This window comes from Arvicanthis niloticus, chromosome 5, assembly GCF_011762505.2.
Source record: "Arvicanthis niloticus isolate mArvNil1 chromosome 5, mArvNil1.pat.X, whole genome shotgun sequence".
In the NCBI taxonomy this organism is placed as follows: Eukaryota; Metazoa; Chordata; class Mammalia; order Rodentia; family Muridae; genus Arvicanthis; species Arvicanthis niloticus.
The window spans coordinates 84,809,892-84,832,896 of NC_047662.1; the positions used below are offsets into that span (position 1 = coordinate 84,809,892).

Here is a 23,005-nt window from a genome sequence, read left to right on the forward strand (position 1 = left end):
TATGGTAACCTATGCAACCAGCTTTAGTAGATACTGCCAGACATGTCCCCAAAGAATTCATGCTACGTTGCTCTCGAGCAGGTATGCAGGAAGAGTCAGAGTGCTGGCTCTTCACCTTTGGCCACCCGTGCTTATGAACTTTACAACCCTCCATTATAGAAACAAAAGTGCTGATGCTGAAGACTCCTCCACCAGAGTGAGCTCCAGGAGCCAAAAATAGAAAGAGGCGGGGCCAACTGGCTTGGCCATCTACTCTTGTCTCTAATACCTCCAGTTAAGAGGTCAGAATTTCATAATAGGGCCCAGTGTGTAGACAGTGCCCTGTATTTTACACACACACAGCCACAGCCTCATTTGCATCTTCCAAGAAAATACCTCAGAGGTAGATGGCATGGAGATTAGCACCTTCCTTCTGCAGCAGGACAGCGTGCCCAAGGTCCAACGGCAGGTGCTGGGTACAGGCAGGAGCTAGGGGCTTGGACACAGAGTGGGTTTTCCTGGCAAGACCCTCTGCTTTTGATGGTTTTATGGTGGTTTCGAGTGAAGGCCGAAGAGGCTGGGGATAGGAAGGAAGTGTTTGTGCCTATGGAAACATTAAAGTAACATTAAATTACACACCGAATTCATTCCCTATGTTAGTCCTCCCAGATCTGGAACAAAACAACCTGCCGGTTCTAAGTCCTGCATAGAGACAAGTGAAAAGCCCAGCTTTGGGTGATGGAGACTGGAGCCACCTGACACTGCACGTCCAACGCTGCACCCCCAACCCCCACCCCGCTTCATCTGGAAATCACCTTTTAGCAATTGGCTGACTTTTGTGACTAAAATGCATGCAGCTGTTTAAAATGAGGCCGAGGGGGATGTTACCCATGCTTTACCCTAGGTGAAAAACAGACAATGGAATACCACACATAGCGACACACTGCACTGAGGAAAAAATAAATCTATAAATCTGTACACTGATGAAGGCAGGAAGGAAAGACAAAGTTCTGCTAGTGGGGCTGGAGACATGGTTCAGGGAGACATGGTTCAGTGAGGAGCACTTGCTGCTCATCTAAAAGACCCAGGTTCAGTTCCCAGCACCCACTTCAGGCAGCTCACAACTGCCTGGAACTCCATCTCTATGGAACCTCATGCTCTCTTCTGCTCTACATGAGTATCTGCACTCATGTGCATATGAGCTCTCTCTCTCTCTCTCTCTCTCTCTCTCTCTCTCTCTCTCTCTCTCTCTCTCTCTCTCTTATCTGTCCTGTGTGATGCGTGCCTTTAATCCCAGCAGGTAGATCTCTGTAGTTTGAGGCTGGTCTAGGATAGCTGGAACTATGCAGACAGATTTTGTCTCACAAAGCTAAAATAAACTCTTTAAAATATGTTGACTGTTGTTTATCTGGCTGTTGAGTGTGAGGGTGAGCTCACCGCTGGCTTCTGCCTTCACTTGTTTTGTGATTGGGATATATCAGCTTTATTTTGTTAACTTACTTTTGAAATATATGATACATTCACATATTCACAAGAATGCAGAGAGTTGTGCCATGAGAATTCTCCTTGTCCTCGCTGCCTACCATCCATCCACCTGGCTCCCTCTGGAGGTAACAATATGGCCGGCATTTCTGCATCCTATTTTATGTACAAGTCAGCAAACACATAGTTTCTTTTTTGTTGTTGTTTTGTTCAGACAGGGTTTCTCTGTAAAGCCCTGGCTGTCCTGGAACTCACTCTGTAGAGCAGGCTGGCCTCAAACTCAGAGATCCACCTGCCCCTGCTTCCCAAGTGCTGGGATTAAAGGTGTGTGCCACCAATTTCTGGCTGACTTCTCTTTTCTCTTTTCTTTCCCCTCCCTCCTTCCTTCCCTCCCTCCCTCCCTCCCTCCCTCCCTCCCTCCCTCCCTTCCTTCCTTCCTTCCTCTCATTTTTTAAGACATAGCTTTTACAGTGAAAAGACTGACCGAATGGGATAGTATGGAAAGACTAAGCCAAAACAAGACCTTTGTTTTTAAGGTGTATGGATGTTTTGTTTGCATGTATGTTAAGTGTACTGCACTTATGCAGTGCCCACAAAGGCCAGAAGGTGGTGTCAGAAGCCCTGGAACGGGAGTAACCAATAGTTATGAGCCACTGTGTGGGTTCTGGGAACCAAATAGCAGTCTCCTGGAAGAGCAGCCAGTGTTTTAACTGTTGAGCTGTCTCCCCAGCCTCTTCAAGGCCTTTGGTTTTCTTGTTTGTTTGTTTTTTGTTTGGTTGTTTTTTTAAGTAAAGACTTTCCAGCCTGCATGATTTTATGATATAGAAAATGACAAAGTGAAAAAAAAAATGGCTACCAAATGGTATGTAGAAGTCATCGCAGCAGTTTACAAAATGTATTTCTATATTTAAAATACAAAGAAAAGAGACAGAGGGCACACACTCCCAGATGTGTCAATGGATAGCTCTGCATATAGGATTCGGGGTGACCTTATTATTTCCTTCTTCCAGGAGGCAGTGTGCCTTTGAAAGTTGAGGGGTGGTTTAATCTGCACATTAATGACCTCATCTACAGAATAGAAATACAGATGGTGATAGAGCTGTCCTCAGGGCCAAGTAATGAAATTCACCGACCCTGAGAATGTGCTTGCCATATGTCAACAGTTATACTCACCAGAGTTTCATCATTTTTCAGTACTGGATGTATATTACAGTAAAAGTTAAGCTTCAGTGACAGAGAGGGGAACAAATTAGAGGGGGTGTGGCCATAGGGGGTGGGTGGCCTGCACACCTAGAGACCCAGAGGCGAAGGGATTGCTGACATCATGACTTCTAGCATGGGAAAGACTCCCACACACACTCCTAACCGCCCCACCACCCCCGTTTACTCTCGATATAATGGCATGCCTGTGACTGGGTGATTTATAGGATAAGAATTTCCAGATAATGGTGCAGGCTGCCAGTGAGAGCTTTCTGCTGCTTCAGTGCATAGTGGAGAGAGGGTGGGCGGATGGGACGGCTCAGTGACAGCCCACATTCTCCAGGATGAATCTGCAACACAGAGGAGCCTACTCCTCGTAAAGATCTAACCCCCTCTTAATGGTGACACCACCTCTCAGCACCGTCACAAGCAAACGGCAGAGACTGTCTTTGGAGGGGACAAGCCATATCTAAAGCAGGGCATGCCCCACCTGCCCCCTCACAATGTAAAATTCAACCACTACATTCCCAAATTGCGTTCCAAAGTCCATCCCAAAAGTCTTAATTTGTTCCTGAGCCAACTGCAAAGTCCAAAGTCACACTTATCAGCCTGTGAAATCAAAATAAGTTCTCCACATGCAAAACACAACACAAGCAAGCATAAGATAGATGCACTCCCGTTCCCAAAGGCTGACTTGGGCCATCCACCCACTAGGTCCTGAGTATCTAGCATGACTGCCAGCGTGTTCAGGAGTCGTTGCTGCACTCTTCATGGCTTGGCTGGATCCCATGTTCTGCCTACACAGCGTGGGCACAGAGAGCTCAGCATGTGCCCAAGAGCTCACTGTCCTCGGGGAAGAGAGGGAAACTCAAGGCCTGTTTCCCCCTCAGCTCTGACAATTAGCATCCATATTTGCTGGACTAAACGGCTTGCTATCTGGATAAGCCTGTGGTCAGCAAAGGCTTGAAGATAGAACTGCATACATTTCCAACTTTTACATTTCTGGTTTTTGTTCAGTCAACACAGTCTACAAGAAAAACTGCAACATCGGACGCCCTCAACCCTTACCTTTAATTCCCATAGCCCCTACTCTAAAAAAATAAATCAAGATTTTTTTTCATTAAATTTCACGTGAAAACTTAATATATTGTGTTGCTTATTCTTCTGGTGTCAATGTTTATAATAAACTATAGACTATTGTACAATATGGGGAGGGGCTGCATAAACTGACAACATGACTGGCTATATGTTATATTAACTGGTATGGTTAAGCAGAAGGTTTTTCTATTGTAGATTTGAGAGAGAATATAGCCAGAGGCATCTGGAAGAGTCTAGAGCAGAGAGAGAAGATAATAAACTGAACATGACTAACAGGCTGGACTGGGACAGAAGAGCAGGCATGGGGAGAGCAAAAGACAAAGAGAAAGAAGAGAACCGAGAGAGAGAGAGAGAGAGAGAGAGAGAGAGAGAGAGAGAGAGAGAGAACCCAAAATGGAGGAACTTCACTGAAGTGACAGGGTGATAGGACAGAGAGAGCTCCTGAGCTGGAGAAGCTTAAGGGAGGAGCTGAGTTCTGTGGGACTGTGAGCCTGGAGGCCATGCACTTGGGGATGCTAGTAGGAACCACAGCCATGTGTCCCTTCTGCCAGTGATGAGGACCTGGCTCCTTTGGTGGAGGGGAACCTGCTTCACAAATTCCAGAGAACTGCTGGCTTTTGTCTAAGAACTTGAACCTGACAGGAAGCCTTTACAGGAACTCAGGAAAGCCAGGCTTAGATTCAAGTGTCTTCAAGGATGATTGACCAATCAGAACTTCCTGATGAGAAGTTTAAATTCTCAGACTCAGAGTCAAAATTCTCTTATTAGTCATCTGTTATCCATCTGTGTGTCTGGTCAAACAGTAACATTTAAAAGGTACTTTTAGGAGACCACTTCTACCAGTTCAAAAATCTAAGAATGTCACAGGTAACATCTGAAACCTACTCTCCTGTAGCCCGTCTACCCACGGCTCTCACCTGTGCATTTAGTGTGTTGGTTTACGGCTTTTTTCTGTTCTATAACTGAAAAAAAAAAAGCGTGTGTGTGTGTGGGGGGGGGGGGTTAAGAGCACTTTCTGCTCTTGAAGAGGACCTGGGTTCAGTTCCAGCATCCACACGCCACTCAGGACAACTTGAATCTGCATTCCTGGGCTGTGATCACTCATATCTGGCTCACAGTAAACTACCTCTTTCCAGGTGAGTGTTGTCCTTTGCAGCAACAGATTTTAATGCCAAGGATGATCCACTTTCTCTAGAGCACTGGTCAAGATCAAGGTCAAGTACCTTCGTGGGATGCTGAAGCAGAACTGTCCATGTTGTATAAGGCTGGATCTTTGTGTTTCAGTCAGTGGTGCACTGGTTTATTCTGAGCTGGTCACTGCATGTTCTCCCTTTGTTTCAGGGCACTTGTGTTACTTGTTTACAGGGTATTTGGTCAGAATATTTGTTTGCTTGCATTCAGCCTTTTCTCCTGCCATCTCTTCATGTTGTATGACTTTTCCTGGGGAGACATGAACAAATGTCTATTCACCCCAGTGTGTTGGCTAGTTTTATGTCAATGTGACACAAGCTAGACTTACCAAAGAGGAAGGAGCTCAAATCGAGAAAATGCCTCCTTGTGATCAGGCTGCAGGCAAGCCTGGAGGATGTTTTCTTAGTTAGTGATTGATGGGGAAGACCCAGCTCACTGTGGATGGTGCCATCCCTGGTCAGGTGTTTCCCGGTTCTATAAGAAAGCAGGCTGAGCAAGAGAAAGCCTGTAAGAAACACCTTCACCCCTCATGGCCTCTGCATAAACTGCTTCCAGGTTTCTGCCCTGTTTGAGTTCCTGTCCTAACTTTCTTCAGTGATGAGCAGAAAGCATAAGCCAAATAACCCCTTTCCTCCCTAAATTGCTTTGGACATGACTATGACACCCCAGATAAGACACGGATGACTGGAGAGAAATGTTTGCAGCTGAGTTTGTCTTGGTGAACCAGTGAGTTTATTAGGGTCACTTACAGACTTCTGCTCACCTTAGATTAACGGAGACCCCACTGGCTCCTGGTAGTGATCCTTGAAGGTTTGGCCTTGATTCTTTTTATCAAAATGATACAGAACAACTCATGCCCAGTAACAGCACTGTTGTGATGTTTTACCTTCTTGCCTGTTTCCTTCTTCCCATCCCTCCCCAGAAAACCTGTCCCTCCCCAGCCCCCGCCCCACACCTTGGCTGTGCTCCACCATGTCATATGACTCTTGGTTCACAGATTCCAAGGTACTGCTTAGGCCAGGTACTTTTCCAGCTGGCTGGCCTGCTCCCCCCAAGCATGAACTAAATTAATTTAACTCTCAAATTCCTGAGATGCCCCACCCTCTCTTCTGAGCAGGTCTTGGATTAAAAAAAAAAAAAAAAATTCCACTGTTTACAAAGTACTTCTTAGCCTGGCCACCCACAGACACAGAGATGATGGGCTGACTCAGTATGACAAGTGATCCAGAGAAGAGTGGCCCAGAGAAGAAAGAGTGGCCCGGAGAAGGTCCCAGGCATATTTTATGCTTACTTCACTTCTTGTAATGCCCTGACTGATTTCTTACCTGCTTTAACTTAAAGTCTTTAAAAACTTATTTATTTGTATATTTATGGGTGTTTCTCTTACATGTATTTCTGTGGACTATGTGCGTATCTACAGAGGCCAAAAGAAGTTGTTGGATCTCCTGAGACTGGAGTTATAAGTAGTTGTGAGCCGTCATGTGGGTACTGGTTATCAAACCTGGGTCTTCTGGGACAATGCTCTTAAAGGCCGAGCTATCTCTCCAGCACAGATGCTTAAAGTCTTTAAGAGAGCTAAAACATCCCAAAGTCCACAGTGTCATTTCATACAACTCTAGGCCAACCTAAAATCTATAATTCCTGCTGCATTTATTTTTCCAACCAGTATTTACATATTTAAAATTAAAGGTTTCTCCCAGGCATGGTGGCACATGCCTGTAGTTCTAGCACTTAGGAAGCAGAGTTGGGAGGGTCACCAGATGGGGGCTAGCTTTGGCAACATTGTGAGTTTGAGACCAGCCTAGGTTGCCAGGACATTCTGTCTCAAATATAAAATAATAAAAATTAAATTGCATTAAAGGATTAGGCTGTTGGTGGATTGGTTAAGTAATTGATGGCACAGCCATTCGCTGAAACAATCCAGCCATTATGGAAGTGAAAACTATTGGTCTGGTGAGGCTCAGTAAGTAAGGGCAGCAAGATTCAGAACAGCCTGTAGAATTCGCACATTCAGATCAAAGGATGAGAAGAAACGAGGAACTCAGCCATTTTGCTTGTGCACACACAAGGCATCTTTGGAAAGATACACAAAATATACGGCATAATATTTTAATTTTGAGTACAATGAAATTGCTGAGAAAAGAGAATTTTTACTACACAATCAAGCTTTTCATATACTAAAGCACATGAACGTCCCTGTTCAAATGTGACGGGGTCTAGAATCTTCGATTTATCCTCAATTATATATAGCTATATACACCCATAAATGAATATATGTGTGTATGTATATACATATATGTGTGTATATATACATTTATGTCTATGTATTCAAGAGCCATTGAAAGGACATTAAAAGAATGAGGGGACTATGTCTACAAAGAATGACACCAGTTAAAAATAAACTTAAAAATTTTACAGCGAGCCGGCGGTGGCGCAGTCCATAAGGCGTCCGCCTGCAGAGGGCGCGGGTCTGTCTGCGCTCTCTCTGTGCGTGTTCGAATCCCGCTCGCTCCTGCCCGCCTCCTCCCACGTCTCGTGGGAAAAAAAGAAATTTTAAATGTGAGCAAAAAATGGCCATTTGAGATATATTTTGGAAGATGGTTAGTCCATAGGACAGATTACGAAGAGACTTCTGGTCTTCACTTGAACGTCTATTGTGTGCTTCATTTGCATTTTTCATTTTACCTGGTCATGTTTCAGTAATAATAATATAGTTCTAACTCACATCTACTGTGTTTCTGTGTACTGCTTACTGTACAGTAACATTTCAAGATATATTCTCATTTAATCTGCAGCCTGAGTGGGTAAGTGTGTGTGTGTGTGTGTGTGTGTGTGTGTGTACACATGTGCATGTTGCATGTAGCAGCCAGAGGAGACTGTCAGATGTTTCTGCTGTATTTCTTTGAGGCAGAGTCTTTCGTCACACTGGACTAGGCTGACAGGCTTCTAGGACCTGCCAATCTCTACCCTTCACCCTCTCCAGCGCTGGAGCTACAGGCATGCCCAGGTTTTCCCATGAGTGTTTGGGATTTGAATTCAGGTTCTTGTGCTTGCATAGCAAGTACTCCGACCCACTGAACAGTCTCCCTAGTTGTACCCCACAAGGAAGGTGGACTCTCTCCCCCAGCTGCAGGTGAGGAACCCAAGGCTTGGAGAAGTGAAGTCCTGTTCTCATTGCCTACACTGACTCAGAAGCCACTGACTCTGGATTTCTAATGTGTGAACATCTGGCTTGTTGAAGAATTCAGGCACTTCCTGCTCGTGCTTACCAGATCTCTCTCTCTCTCTCTCTCTCTCTCTCTCTCTCTCTCTCTCTCTCTCTCTCTCTCTCTGCTGGGTTATAAGTATTTTGCAAGAGCTTTGGTGTGCCTTCATTGCAAAGGCTCAGAGTAGCTGTGTATCTGGCTTCAGGGATCGCCTACCTTCCCATCAAAGCCAGGCTAATTGTGAGTCCAGACAGGTCAGCCCAGGGTAAAAAAGGCTAGAGCCCCTCCCTTTCTAGAACAGAAGCTTGCAAGGATGAGTGGACTTCCTCCTGCCAGCTCAGAGAAAGCAAGGGTGACTCACAAAAGCCAATGTCCAGGTCTCTTGTGTATGTAGAGGTCCAAAGTCATCTGAGGAGGGAAGAGGAAAGCCAGCCAGAGAGTGGATCAAGAGCTGGGAAGCAACAAGGCTGGCCCGCAGTGACCTGGAAACCAAAGCACCTGCCTGAAGGCTGGGCTGAGAGAGGAAAAATCTGGCTGAAGCTGGTAAGGAGTTGGAGAGGGTGGAGCAGGTGGTGTTTTTTGGTGTGAATTCTGACCTAGGAGGCAGACTCCTGGGTCAATTTTCAAGCTCGGCCACTCTGGCTCTGAAGCTGATGGCCAAGTCACTTTACATCTGTGCCCGGGTTTCCCCACCTACCATATGGGCATTTACAGAACCATGCTAACTTCTGACCACCCAATGTGGCACACTGGGGACGATTCCTTCCTTACAGAAACAGTATGAAGGGGTCATGGGCTTCCTCAGCAGAGGAAAATGGAGTCCAGAGAAGTAAAGCCATTGATTCAGATCAGCAAGAGTTTCAAATTGGTGAGAGTTTTTACTCCCCGTCTATTCTTGTTTCTGGGTTTAGCTAATCAAATGGCCTCATGAAAATGGAAACAGTTTGTAAAAGGCGATGGTGTTCCCTGTGTTACTACACACAGCTTCTATCAAGAACCAGCCACTTTGGAAATCCATCAAGTGTTGTCAGAATGTTAGTTCTCCATGCCTGCTGTCAGGATGTTGAAAACATGGGGAGTGGGCAGATGCTACAGACAAGTTTCTGTGAGTGATGGCTGCAGGGTGGTATTTAGATTTTACTGTTGCTGAGTTGTTCTGCAGGAAGCTGGGGCCATAAGTCACTGGTGTTTCCTAGAGACACTGAACTCTGTGCAGTGTGTGCCTGAGAGAAGTGCCTTAGATAAGGACCCAAGCAACAGTTACCATCTTTTTTTTTTTTTTCTTAGAACTTCAGAGACTGTAGGTCTGAGTGAGGGTGATGAAGGAAGATCTTTAAGGATAGTGAGACAAGTTTACTGGAATAAAGTTAACATTTTCTTTTAAAAAATGATTTAGTTTTATTTGTGCATTGGTGTTTTGCCTGCATGTATATCTGTGTGAGGATGTTGAACCCCTGGAGCTGGAGTTACAGACAGATGTGAGCTATCATGTGGTTGCTGGGAATTGAACCCTGGTCCTCTGGGAAGGCAGCCAGTGCTACTAACTGCTGAACCATCTCTCCAGCCCCAAAGCTAACATTTCCAAGTAACAGAATTAAAAGCAAAAGTTCTAGCAATAATCTAAATTGATGATTTTGCCCACATTGATAACCACTATTGACATTTAGTTGTTTCTAGGAGTGCTAGCACACACCATTAAGCCTAGAACTTGGGAAGGAGAGGATGGCAGAACACTGAGTTTGAGGCCAGCCTGGTCTACATAGATTCAGACTAGTCAGGGCTACATAGTAAGACCCTATCTCAAGCAAACAATGAAACAAACAACAAAAAAAACCGTTTGGTTGTTTATCTTTCAGGAGATATTTTTCCATAATACAATGTGTTTTTCAAAGTAGATTATATTGTGATTGTCTTGTAACTGATTCTTTAATACCTAATAACATTATATCCTAGACACACTCCGTAATAAAAACGGTTCTATCACATCATTTTAGTTACCTTGGGTTTTTTTTGGGGGGGGGGGATCTTTTTGTTATTTTTTCTCCCCTCCCCCCCCACCCCAGAGCTGAGGACTGAACCAGGGCCTTGCTCTTGCTAGGCAAGCGCTCTACGACTGAGCTAAAGCCCCAACCCCTCACATCATTTTAAAAGCTGCAGAATGTCTCTCTCTTACGTCCATCTTCTGTAATAATAAAAACCACCTTCTAGAGAACTGTATGCGCATGTCTGTCTCTGATGGTGTTTCTCATGCCAGCCCCATCATTTCTTCCTTCCCCTTTCTCTCTCTCTCTTTCTCTCTTTCTTTTTAAATTAAGATTTTACAGTTAGTTTGTGACATGACTTGCTTCGTCATGACATGCTCACATACGCATGTCACTGTGCTTTGCTGACTCCTCACCTCACTGCCCTCCTCACCTCCCTCATCTCTTTTGTTGGTCCCCTTCTATGTCCGCATGGGTATATGTGTCTCCATTCCACATATGAGAAGCATGTGAGATTTTTTTTTCTCCTCCAGTTATCCTTTCGAGTTCCCCCTACGTCCTCCACATATTCATGTGTGTACACATTGAAATAAACAGACACATTTAATTCTAGATTCTGCATATGAGAGAAACCATTAAAAAATTTTTTTTCCATTTTGATTCTGGCTTATTTTGCTTAATATGGCGACTTCCAGTTCCATCCATTTCCCTGTGAAGGAAATGATATAATTTACTCCTTTATGGCTGATAAAACTTCATTGTGTACAGCTAACACTCATTCTATCCACTAATCCACTAATCTGGTGATGGGCATCCAGGCTGGTTCCATGTCTTGGTTAATGAGCGTAGTGCAGCAACGAACAGGTGTCTCTGTGGTATGCGCATCGGTGCTGCTGCTGACTAAGACCTCCTCAGGTTTACACCCAGGAGTATGGATGGGTCGGAGAGTAGTTCCAGATAGTCCAGGAGCTCCATAGCAATTTTCACAATGGCTTCTCTAGTTTAACGCCCCCCCCCCAAGCAGTACACAAAGTTTCCTCCTTCTTCACATCCTTACAGACACTTCTTTTCCTTTTTATTTTTTACATTCATTTATTTCAGGGGAGCTTGCCCCACTGTGCACCTGTGGAGGTCAGAAGCCAACTTATGGAAGTTGGTTCTTCCCTCCTATGTGGGTCTAAGGACTGGAACTCAGGTCATCAGGCTTGGAGGCAAGTTTCTCATGGAGCACCTGAGTAGACGGACACCTTGTCACTGTTCTTCTTTGTTTTACTGATAGCCATTCAGACTAGGCAAGGTGCAATCTCAACACAGTATTAATTTACATTTTCCTGAAGCAGAGGATGCTGAACGTTTATCCAAATGCCCATTGTGTGCCATATTCTTTCTGCTGTACTCTCACCTGACCTACATCAGACATCACCATTACACACCTGAACTGACTGCTGTAGCTGTAACTGACCTTCATTTCCACTGTTGGCCCTTCTAGTGCATCCTCTGTACTGTAGCTGGAATGCCATTTTAAACAGGGGACTGGAAATAGGGGACAGAAATCGGGGACTGGAGAGATGGCTCAGCAGTTAGGAGTGCCTGCTGCTCTTCTAGAGGATCCAGACTCAATTCCTAGCACCCACACAACAGCTCATAACCGTTTGTAACTCCAATCTCAGGGAAATCCAACACCCTCTGCTGGCTTTCATGGACACCAGGCATACACTTGCTGAACTGACATATATGCAACACCAAAAAAAAAAAAAAAATTAAACTAAAAATAAAATGGAAATAAGAACCCAGGTGTTGGCTCACACCTGTGAGCTCAGCACTCGGGACTCGGGAGGCCAGAGGATCAGGAGTGCAAGCCCAGTCTGGGCAAACAGCAAGTTCAAGGCAGCCTGAGCTGTGGCATAAGACCCTATTTCAAATAAAAAAGCCTCCAAACAAATGAAAAGGAGGCAAGGACTAGTTACACTCCATCAATAAAACTCAAATGAGTTTTGGGGCTTAACAGCCTTTGCCTCCCGCCTTTGCTGTGAGCACTTTGAACTCTTGCTTGCCCCAGCCCTTCAGCCACCTGGCCTTTCACTTCCTCACACTGGCAGAACCCATCTCTGGCCTTGAGGATGTGCTGTTCTTTGGCTTGACATGCTCTTCCTCTTCTCCGTGTGGCTGGTTCTTTCAACCCTGAATTAGCAGTCATGTCACCTCTTTGAAGAAATCTTCCATTTTCATTCTTTATGGCATTCATGTATGACATTCATTAAAGTCATGTATTTTAGTGAGTGTGATGGCACATGCTTTTACTACTATAAAGGCATATAATATATATGATATATATTATAATGAAAGATATGCACATATGATATGTTATAGTGAAATCTATATTATTTGTTTCTCATTACTCACAAGATATTGGTTTTGCCTCAACAGCCTATGAATGTCATGAGAGAAAAGAGAAGATCAATTTTCTTCCCCTTTAGCTATCAGTACCTGGAACAGCACCTGGCATGTGGTAAGCACTCAGTGATTGGATAGGTGAATAGCTCATTGCATGGGCCATCCGCGCTAATCCTAGTGGTCCTCCCCCGCTTTGGTTATGGCTGTGCCATCTCTCTCTGAATGTTATTTCCTCAAAGATGAAGCATTTTTGGAGCTTCATCTTTGGAGCAGAGACTAAGATCTAGATAAAGCTGGGAGGCCCGGAGTAAAAGTGGACACAGGGTTTGCTTCAGGCATCAATTTGGTCAGGGTATAGAGCATCACATCAGTTCTCTAAGGAAGTGGAACTACCCCGAATTCTTCCCTTACACAGCTCCTGGGTTCCTACCTGGAGTCTTTACTGAGACGAGGAATCTCAGAGAAAATAGGGACATGTCCTATTTGGCTCTTTCCACATATCCTGCAGGTGGACTGAATGAACATAGCTTCTGTGTTTGTGACTGCAAATGGTAGAATAGAATTCCTAAAGCATGTCCCAGTGTCATCCCCAGTGTCATTGTAACTAGCTGGGATCACTTCTCATTTCCATGTGAAGCAAATAGTTTCAATGGAGAAGTGGTTTTCTTAAATACACCCCACTCCTACCCCCACCGACAGCAGCTCAGCTCCTCAAATAATTTAAATGAACAAGAGATAAAAGTCCAGTGTTTCTGCTTGAAATGAGGAAGCAGGGCCAGGATGCTTCTCTTCAAGGCTGGCCGAATGGCCATCTTTGGGACTGTTGAGTGTCCCTGTCCTAAAGGGTTGCCTATTTGGCTGCAGCTACCTAGTTAAAAGATGAGGCGACAAAGAGGCTTTGGGGAGTTTGATAGTCAGATCTTTTAGGTGTATGCAGCAAGTGGAGCATACAGCAGGCAGCGCCTGTGTGCAAGGAGGAGAGGCCAGCCTTTTAGAAAAGAAATGAGGGCCCAAGAGAGAGGAAACCCAGAAGACCTGTCCTCATGGTGATCTAGAAAGAGGAAACTGTCACCCTTCCCTTTCCAGTCTGGTGATTTCAGGTATGAAAGGGGCCATCTTTGGACCTGTATCTGTTCTACATTCAATTGCTAACCCCACCCTGTGTGTGTGTGTGTGTGTGTGTGTGTGTGTGTGTGTGTCGTTGTTCATGAATGCTTTTCTGTGTGTTTCATTTGGGTCTCCCAGGCACCACTCTGGCTTTGACGCCAGGCAAGTGTGCTGAGGCTGCAGCTAGGGCTACCTGGCAGCTCCAGGTGCTGTGAGCATGCTGCCATGGAAACGGCCCTGGGGTTGGTGGCAAGGTGGCAGTTTTCCAAAGCTAGGCGGAATCAGGAGAGGGAGAGACGGGAAACTCAGACCCTTCAGAGTGGTCTCTTTGATTCCCCTTCTACAATTCACAGAAACCCAGGTGGGTGCTGGGAAAAAAGTGGGAGGAGCCAGGGGAGGCCGAGAACTGGAAAGAGACACACAGAGCTGATCTGGGGGCTGAGTAGGGGAGTCTTCTCAAGAACTGTTCACAAGGACCAGGACTAGTCAGTTGGGTGTGAAGAGCTGGCTGCTGGTCCTAAGGAAGGAGCAGAAAGGGGGCTGGCATTTGTTCCCAGAGGAGGAACAGAGCCCATCTCTGCTCTATTCAGGGAATTGAGTTTGCAAGGAAGGAAGCACCTGTTTTTTAGCAAAAACTCACTGAATGTGTCTCTCTTGTTCCATAGAGCTAAGGCAGCCTAGAGCAAATACAGGGAACATAGGCTACATTTGTAGCCATCTTCAAAGCCCCAGCACTGTCCCCTCCACTGCCACCTCATTCTGGTGCCACTGTAAGGGTGAACCATAGGGTTGCTCAGTCCTTCACCCTGGGTTATGTGCAGCCATGTAGCATCAGACTTGAGTCTGTGACCCCAGGACTGGGTGCTCATGGACAAGATGCTTGCAGACATACATTCCTCCACCTGTGAAATGTGGGTGGATAGCTTTTATGCTCTCAGAGCTGAGAGCTGCAGACCAAGTCCAGGGACAGCACCCCATGGGTGTACTTTCTCTTTTTTCCCTCTACCAGGGCATCCCTGTGAGGTTCCGGTTCCCTGTATGTGATCAGAGGATGAGCGAGCCACAGGGCCAGGAGCTCAGAGCCGAGTGCCCTGTCTGCTGGAACCCTTTCAACAACACATTCCACACCCCCAAAGTGCTAGACTGCTGTCACTCTTTCTGTGTGGAATGCTTGGCCCACCTCAGCCTGGTGACCCCGGCCAGGCGCCGCTTGCTCTGCCCACTCTGTCGTCAGCCCACCGTGCTGGCTTCAGGGCAACCAGTTACTGACTTGCCTACAGACACTGCCATGCTGACCCTGCTCCGCCTAGAGCCCCACCACGTCATCCTCGAGGGCCACCAGCTCTGTCTCAAGGACCAGCCCAAGAGCCGATACTTCCTGCGTCAGCCTCAGGTCTACACCCTGGACCCTGGCCCTGAGCCTGAGAGCCAGACTGGGCTTCCTCAGGACATAGCTCCTGACACGAGGCCAGTGTCCATCCCCAGTCACTACTCTCTCAGAGAGTGTGTCCGCAACCCTCACTTCCGGATCTTCGCCTATCTGATGGCTGTCATCCTCAGTGTCACCCTGCTGCTCATCTTCTCTATCTTTTGGACTAAACAGTTCTTTTGGGGCATGGGGTGAGCACTCTGTGTTCCAGGACAAGGAACAGAGCCTTTCTCAGTGGTTGCTGGACTGGGGACTCAGGAGCTGCCTTTGGTGTTACCTTTCTTGTAGTATTGCTCATTTTATAGCCCCGGGATCGGCTAAGTCTGCTTTGGAAAACAGAGATGGCCAGACAGAAAGAGGAGAGCTGAAGGGCCAGGAACCTGATCGTAAACTAAGGGGTCATGGAGGGTTGAAAAGTAGTTTTATGGCTACACGGCCACATAGCAAGTTGTGCCAAAGGGCTGGATAGCAGCGCCCAACATCCAACTAACTGAGATAGCTTGTAGCTTCTTACACTGGAGCAGTGTAGAGCTCGTTCCTGTGTTGCTGATGATTCTGGAAAGTGTTTCAGTTTTGTGGGCCATGTGCTTGTCTCCTTTCAGCTTTTTCTGATTCTTAATCACCATTGTCAGTAAAGCTAGCCAGCATTCTTTAAGTTATTGATTTTTTTTCTTTTCCTTCCACAATCTTTACTGGGAAGACTGAGAGGAAAGAAAAGACAGAATGATCCAGAGGTGACCCTCAGGGAAGGGAGGGTGTACAGGGTGACATCTTCAGATGGAGTGAAGAAATGAGTCTAAAGTTGAAGGAAGCCAGGATGGCTGGAAGAACTTGGGGTTTGTAGAAAGCCGCTGTTAACGGTGGTATAATCTGCCATCCCAAGATGGCGCTGGCCTCGTGTCTTCTCCAGAAGTAAACAACTAACTGCGCAGTTGCAAAAGGCAAAAGGCGCGCCAAAGTCACTGCCAATCCCGAGGCATAATATTGGGTGGTGAGCGAACAGCCAATCAGAAGTGAATATGTCACTCTAGGCTGTATTTAAGCTAGGCCCCTTCCGCGTCTCAGCCCTTCCGTGTCCTTCCGCGTTTTCCTCGTCTGTGTTACAGAGTAAAGCCTCGTTTTGCAGTAACTACCCGAATACTGTCTCTCGTGTTTCTCTTCCATGGGCGTGGGGCGACACGGGAGGCGCTAGTTATATCTGGCGCCGAAAACCCGGGAATTTCAAGGCGTTTCGGAAGGCCCCCGAAACTCGAGGAGGGTTAAAAGACTGAAGGTTTCGAGGTACACCTTTGGAAGATATGCCTGGGGTGGCATTTGTGGCAAGCGGATTTAAACTCACCGCTGCTGCTCCACTAGCTGGCCTCTTGCTTGCATTGCATTTGTTTTTAACTTATGTGTGTTGTGAGAAAAGGGGCCACTCTAGCATACCAGAACCAGGGTGTAATAGCCGGCATCCAGCCATAGGGCTTGGAAAAGAGAAACAGACAAGGAAGTCTGGTTATAAGAAAGAGTATTTAAGAGGAACAAGGGCTACTGCAGAGTCCATTAAGTTTAAGGGGAGAGTGGAGGTCAAAAAGACCCCCCTGTACTTCATTAAGGAGCCTGACTCCATAGAACTGGGCAGCTCCGAGGAAGAGAGCCTGGGGCAGGAAGCAGCTGCCTATACAAAGGGTAATGGTGCTGAGATGAGACTAAGAAAGCTAGCGGCTCGCTGGGGTTCGAGGGTCCCCTGCCGTGCTTCTTGGCTAGGGCTGTGGGAACAGGGACGCACGACGCGGGCCCGGGTCAGACCGGTTACAAAAGCGTCTCCACTCTGCTACCTGTGGCGGCTTGCAACAAGGCAGAGACAGAGCAAGGGAGCGTTGGCGCGAAAGGCAGACAGAGGAGAGAGGCAGTCTGCCCTGGGAAGCTGCCTTCCAGCGGCGGGCACACGGGGAGTGCCCGGCGGGCTTAGAGCAGGCAATGCCAGTGATGGAACGGATGATTTTTGAGGATGCCGTGGCTGAATGCTGTGCAGCTGTTGTCCCTCGTGGGAACGGGAGGCTGCGGGATTGGCTGGGGGCTTGCTGTGGCCCGGGGAGGGGGGATGTTTGTGCTTGTTCCACAGGTGAGAACAGTTTAATTTGGGTCCCTGTGCGGCTGGTGCAGATCATGAAGAATGAAGCTAGGTTGCAAGATTACAGCTCTGAGTCTCCTGACACTGAAGTTCCATTTGGCGATAAGTATACCGCTGTGGGCCATAGTCAGATCTTGAACTGTTCTCTTGCCAGTATATTCAAATGCTGAAGTACTGCCTTTTGATTACAGCTATTTGAGTGTTACTTACAAAAGAGGCTTTAAAACATAGTTAAACTGCCAATATTCCATTGGCTACAGTTGGTAGCTCAGCCGAGAGTTTGAAAATTTTTGATTTGCCCATGTTTATAGAGAAAAGATACAACATGTGTCTTTTAAGGTTTACAGTTTAAATTTAAGGTTCAAAATTAAAGCCAAAAGGCACAATTCAGGCTTAGCCAACCCTCAGAGAGCAGGCCTGAGGGAGGTTAAGTGCATTTACATTTGAATTAAGACAATACAGTCTGAGCTCTGCAGCTCAGGAGCCAAGAGTTCCTTTTGTCCTGGGTCTTCACCGACCAAGTCCTAGAAATGTGCTTATAAAATATGGTTCAAATTATTTTAATTCCTTTATATTTAAAGTTGTTAAAAATGAGATGCTTTGGATTCCTTTAATGTGTGTAACAATAGAGAATAAGATTGGCTTTTATCCGATATATTCATTGGACAAAAAAGATTGGTTATTAAATTAATCCAAAATAAAGTTCGAATTTAAGGTTTATACAGCCTAACTTGCCTTCTCCAGCTGCCATTTCAGTAAATGCTTATAGAATTATTATAGATATAAAAGATGTTTTGTACCTTCCCTTTACATTTCTGATAAAGGTGAAAGATTTACAGGTAGTAAATTTATTCATAATTTTTAAGAACCCATGAAGTGATATTTGTTAAAAATAATTGCTTCAGAAAATGGTTAATTGTTTTACATTTTATATATACAAATGTTGTTGTTGCTTCAATACAAAAAATTAAGAGGTTAAATCTTTTGGTGTGTATTATTCATTGTGTGATACTTTATTAGTGGATTTCTCTAAAGAAGTTTTTTCTGCAAGCCATTGCTTCAATATAACGAGCTTTAAAAATTTTTTAGAATACTTGTTACTTCAAAAAAGGATTCAAAGACAGTGTCTTTCAATATTTGAGACAGGCTGGGGCTAGAGAAATGGCTCAGCCGTTAAAGGCTAGATTTTTAAAATATAAAGGCTGAACTCCCAGCAATCACATGGTAGCTCACAACCATTTGTGATGGGGATCTATCGCCATCTTCTGGCTTGTGAGTGTACATACAAAAGGAAAATAGTTTACTTTTAATCTTGATTTGCTCTTAGTGATTTTTAAAAGTTGTTAAGAGATATTATTTGGCTAAAACCTCATCTTAAGCTTAACATAGGAGGATTTAAACCTCTGTTTAATGTTTTCAAAGGGATGCAAGTCCTAAATTAAATCATATGTATATTTTCTTGAGTTTAACCTGCTTCAACACAATTAAATTGTGTGTTGTAGCCACTGTTTAAAATGTTAAAAAGGGTATATCTGCCTTTGTTTTGTTGAATGGTGTGCTTCATGAAGTACAGAATGTTTTGGCTACATGATCTAATATCTTTAGCCATTTGAATAACATTAAAATTAATAAGGTGTTTAAGAATGCGTCTGCACAACCGGTGTTGGTGTGTGTAGACCCTCCATTTTTCTTTATGTTATCCAACTTTCAGAATAATTCTGATACCTTAGATTGTAAGAATGTTACATGCTTTTAGCACAAGGCTGGAATGGATCACTAGACCTAGCCTTGGTTGTGCATGTGCCTACCTTTGTGCCCATCCCAGTACATCATTATGGAGACATAAAAGAAACTTTGGTCAATCAGAGAGTTGATTGGCTCCAAGCCCATGTGGAGCAGCTCACGGATGTGGTTCAAATAAGCTGAGTGTCAGCAACCCCACATCCAGGTATTACACCTCTGAGATTTGTGAATGATACATTTACTCAAAGCCATAATCTTTCTGCTTATTTAAAAGGAAAGTGGAATGGGAAGTTGGACCAGGTGCAACACCAATTGCAGATCCGGATTTCAAGCCTTGTTGGAACACGAGTGGAACCTGTTTCCCGTGGAGATTTTACTTCTTGAATTTCTTCTGCCTTTTCTTTCTTTCTAGAAGGGAAGGTAGGCCTGTTTTGATACAGCCCTATGATGTGGATTCGTGTTCATGGACGGTTGGTCTGTAAGCTCAAAGCCCAGCAAAAACGTGACAAGGTAGCTAAATGCCCAAGCACTCGCAGTCTTAGAGCAAGCATCTCTCCCTGAAATTCGACTATCTAGGCTAAGAAAGTAGCTGATGACTGAGACCCTCAGTCGATGCACCCCAAGGGTTCAGCCCATTGCACTGGGTCGATGAGAGGTCTAAGTCCAGCCAGCCCTTGCCTAAATAGCTGTGGTACCTGAATAGTAGGTTGACAGCCCTTGCACTCCTGGGAGCTATACTCCATTGCACAGGGACGGGTGTCAATTCCTCTTTACATCCCCTTAGCCCTTGCACCCAGAGGACTTGTTTCCATTGCACCTGGAAGGGTAAGGGAAAATCTTTGGGCTATAAGCTCTTGATCGCTTATTCCCCCAAGATGGAGTTTGCTTGATCGGGTTTGAGTTCGAATCTTGATTGGTACTGCGTTTGATAGGCAAAAGGCTGTTTCATATTAATAATTTAAACAGGGAGAGATGTAGAAAGCTGCTGTTAACGGTGGTATAATCTGTCATCCCAAGATGGCGCTGGCCTCGTGTCTTCTCCAGAAGTAAACAATTAACTGCGCAGTTGCAAAAGGCAAAAGGCGTGCCAAAGTCACTGGCCAATCCTGAGGCATAATATTGGGTGGTGAGCGAACAGCCAATCAGAAGTGAATACGTCACTCTAGGCTGTATTTAAGCTAGGCCCCTTCCGCATCTCAGCCCTTCCGTGTCCTTCCGCGTTTTCCTCGTCTGTGTTACAGAGTAAAGCCTCGTTTTGCAGTAACTACCTGAATACTGTCTCTCGTGTTTCTCTTCCACGGGTGTGGGGCGACATGGGAGGCGCGCATTAGAGGGGTTGAGGCAAAGGTTTATTTATTCCTCCTGGTCAGTGCTTGCAGGACGGATGGAGCCCAGCTCAGCTCTCTAACTCTGGTCTTAAAGAGGCAATGCTTCAGCTACATCTCAGGCTTGAGTAGTGTGGGGTGCAGAAAGTGACCTTGGCTTTCTCTTCATATGACAAAACCTAACATTTAGCCCAGCCAGCTGCTGCTTGACACTGTACCACATAAATGCTGCTTCTTTGGTCCGAACATGTCCTTCTGGCTTTCAACTTTGAAGCAATCTCAAAGTGTCTAAAATAATCAGAAAGACACCTTCCCTCCTCCCCCTTGATTTATAGAATAAGCTGTCAGAGATCAGAACTTGAGTCAGTTTTATTTGCTCTAAATATTTTCATAGAAGTATCATTTACAACTTCCTTAGGGGTACAAAGGAGTAAGATATATTTTGATTTAGTAAAAACCAGACAGTTTTAAGCTCTGATGTGTAGATTTCTCCATTATGAAACTGGAAAGGTACCCACATTTCCTCCTGAGACTAGTGGCTGTGTCCCTGTTGCCCTCATCAAGTAGTAGTGAACCTGACACTTCCCACTGACTTCACTTCTCTCCAGTTTTGCTTAGTTTTGTAGCCAAATATGTCTTGTAACCATCTCTCCATAATCTATGATCTAAGAGGGACAGGGGCAGAGAAGAGCTGCTCAAAGCCCAAGAAGGAACATTTCTCCTCCTCCAGAGCCCCTGATCCAAGGAAGCAGATGATGGAGCTGAGGGTCAGCTCAAGGTTATCCTTGGAGTCCTTTCCTTAATACAGCTTACATTCTTAGGATGCTGGGGATACCAAAAACTAGTGGTTTGTTACACTGAATAAATTTTCTTTTCTTTTTTTTTAGACAGAGGGTTAGGATGTTAGCTCCTGTTTTGTATTCATTAGTTCTAACCTTGGGGCAGTGTTAGTCATTTTTATGTCACCCGTGACCACAATACCTGTTAGAGACAGGGGAGGTTGATTGGGGCTCGTGTTGTCAAGAGGGTACAGACCGTAAGGAGCAGCTTGTGGCAAATGTTCCCATCACAGCACAAGAGGAAGCAGAGGGCAGCTGGAGATAGAGGCTGGGCTAGTAACTTTCAATGACCCTTTGTGGTGACTTATTTGCACCAGCCAGGTCCTATATCCTGAAAGTTTAACGGTACACAAGGGGACATTTCTGAATCAAATCCTAGCAGTCTCACCCACTTACAGGGCATCTAGAAACACATGGCAGCACCTTCACTGGGTTTGCTGAGGCTAGGGATGGAGACCTGCCGATGCACCTAAGAAGTATCACCTAGCCAAAGATTCAATTCTGCTCAGCAGCAACAGGTTCCAAGTCAAGACACAGGACTGGAAAAAGTCCATTGTTCATGAAGTCAGTGATTTGTCCATGGTATCAACAGGTGGAAAGGCTGACTAGCCAGCAACCAGGCCACATGCCCTGTCCTGGTCTTGACAATGGCCAACAGTCTCCATAAAGCACTGTGACATCGCTTCACGCAGGCTCACATGGCTCCACTGCTTACAGCTGGGTAATTCAGCAGTTTCTTTAGTCTACCCAGAAATCTTAAAGGAATGAGCTATCTTAATGGGTCTGATGCACCACGTAGGGTTAAGTGACAGTGGTTCAGCCACCTAGAATCCACTATTTTCTTAGAATGGTTGAAGAGATGGATCATTTCCCCAGACACTTCCTCTGCTTGAGGCATACGTGGAACATTTCCAACTCCAATGCTGTCTTGGATCAACCAAAAATTAAGTTTAGACCAGAGAAACCAAAATCTGGTAGCGTGCCAGATCCTGAATGGAGGGTACTATGCCAGTCTCATTTTACAGACACCACAAGAAGTCAAGAAAAAGGTACTTTCATAGTACACTGTCATGGAAACAGGTTAAGGGTGGTTAAGTGCCAAGTGAAGGGTAGGCCTGAGTGGCCTAACAGCCACACAGGGAATATACTTGGCTATGACTGGAATCAGATGTATAGCTGGGCGTTGTGAGCATACTTTTAACTTGGGAGGCAGAGGCAGGCGGATCTCTGTGTTTGAGGCCAGCCTGGTCTACAGTGAATTCTAGGACAGCCAGGACTGCACAGAGAAACCCTGTTTTGAAACCAGCCCCTCCCCAAATGTTTTGTTATATACCACATATCCATGATCCACAGAAGAGCAGGGCAGAACAGGAAGCTGGTGGAGTGTAAATTTCGAATACTGGAGAAGAGCTAATTTTACACTATACACAACCTTCTCTGAAAATGCTGTTTTGTGTGGATTTAATGGGCAGTTCTGGAGTGCAGAGGGTGTATGCCTGCAGTGAGACTGCGAAGACAATCACTGACTGATGAGGAAGAGCTATGGAGTGCAGACGCACCTGGTAACATGCTCTCCTAGGCCAACAACTCTACGTAAAAAAGCTGTAATGCCTGGGTGTCAAGGGCTCACACCAGCAGTTTACAGAACTTAAGATGCAGAGGCAGGAGGATTTAAGAGTCTGAGGGCAATCTGGGCTACACAGCAAGACCCTGTCTCACAAACCCTACTTTCAACCCCCACCCTCAAAAACTCCACTATAAACATCTGAATAAAGTAAGAGAAAATGGAACAACTCACTGGCCTAGAATTACATTAGATCTAAAAACTAAAGAAGGGATCTCTTTGGACTAATGGTTAAGTTCATAAAATGCTGAAACAGAAAATAATCCTTTGAAAGAGTTTTTATAGAATGA

General features: G+C 45.3%; 1 protein-coding gene and 1 long non-coding RNA gene across 6 annotated transcripts in view; one reads left to right on the forward strand and one right to left on the reverse strand.

The window, feature by feature from the left end:
• The window catches only part of LOC143442432 (uncharacterized), a 16,542-nt gene extending 7,933 nt beyond the window's left edge, over positions 1–8,609 (reverse strand). The window contains exons 1-3 of the long non-coding RNA XR_013110647.1: positions 8,518–8,609; positions 4,983–5,439; positions 376–583 (exon numbers count right to left, since the gene is read on the reverse strand). This is a non-coding gene — a long non-coding RNA (uncharacterized LOC143442432). The remainder of the gene's footprint in view (positions 1–375; positions 584–4,982; positions 5,440–8,517) is intronic.
• Rnf183 (ring finger protein 183) lies at positions 8,541–16,206 on the forward strand. 5 transcript variants are annotated; one of them, XM_034502957.2, is made up of 3 exons: positions 8,541–8,699; positions 12,566–12,647; positions 14,649–16,206. In XM_034502957.2, the coding sequence occupies exon 3, from the start codon at positions 14,691–14,693 to the stop codon at positions 15,261–15,263; it is 573 nt and encodes a 190-aa protein (XP_034358848.1). In that variant the 5' UTR covers positions 8,541–8,699; positions 12,566–12,647; positions 14,649–14,690; the 3' UTR covers positions 15,264–16,206. The 5 variants fall into 5 exon arrangements, with proteins under 5 accessions (XP_034358848.1, XP_076790969.1, XP_034358849.1 ...); XM_076934854.1 differs by lacking the exon at positions 8,541–8,699 and adding an exon at positions 8,755–9,024; XM_034502958.2 differs by lacking the exon at positions 8,541–8,699 and adding an exon at positions 9,068–9,261.
• The last annotated feature ends 6,799 nt before the right edge of the window (positions 16,207–23,005 follow it).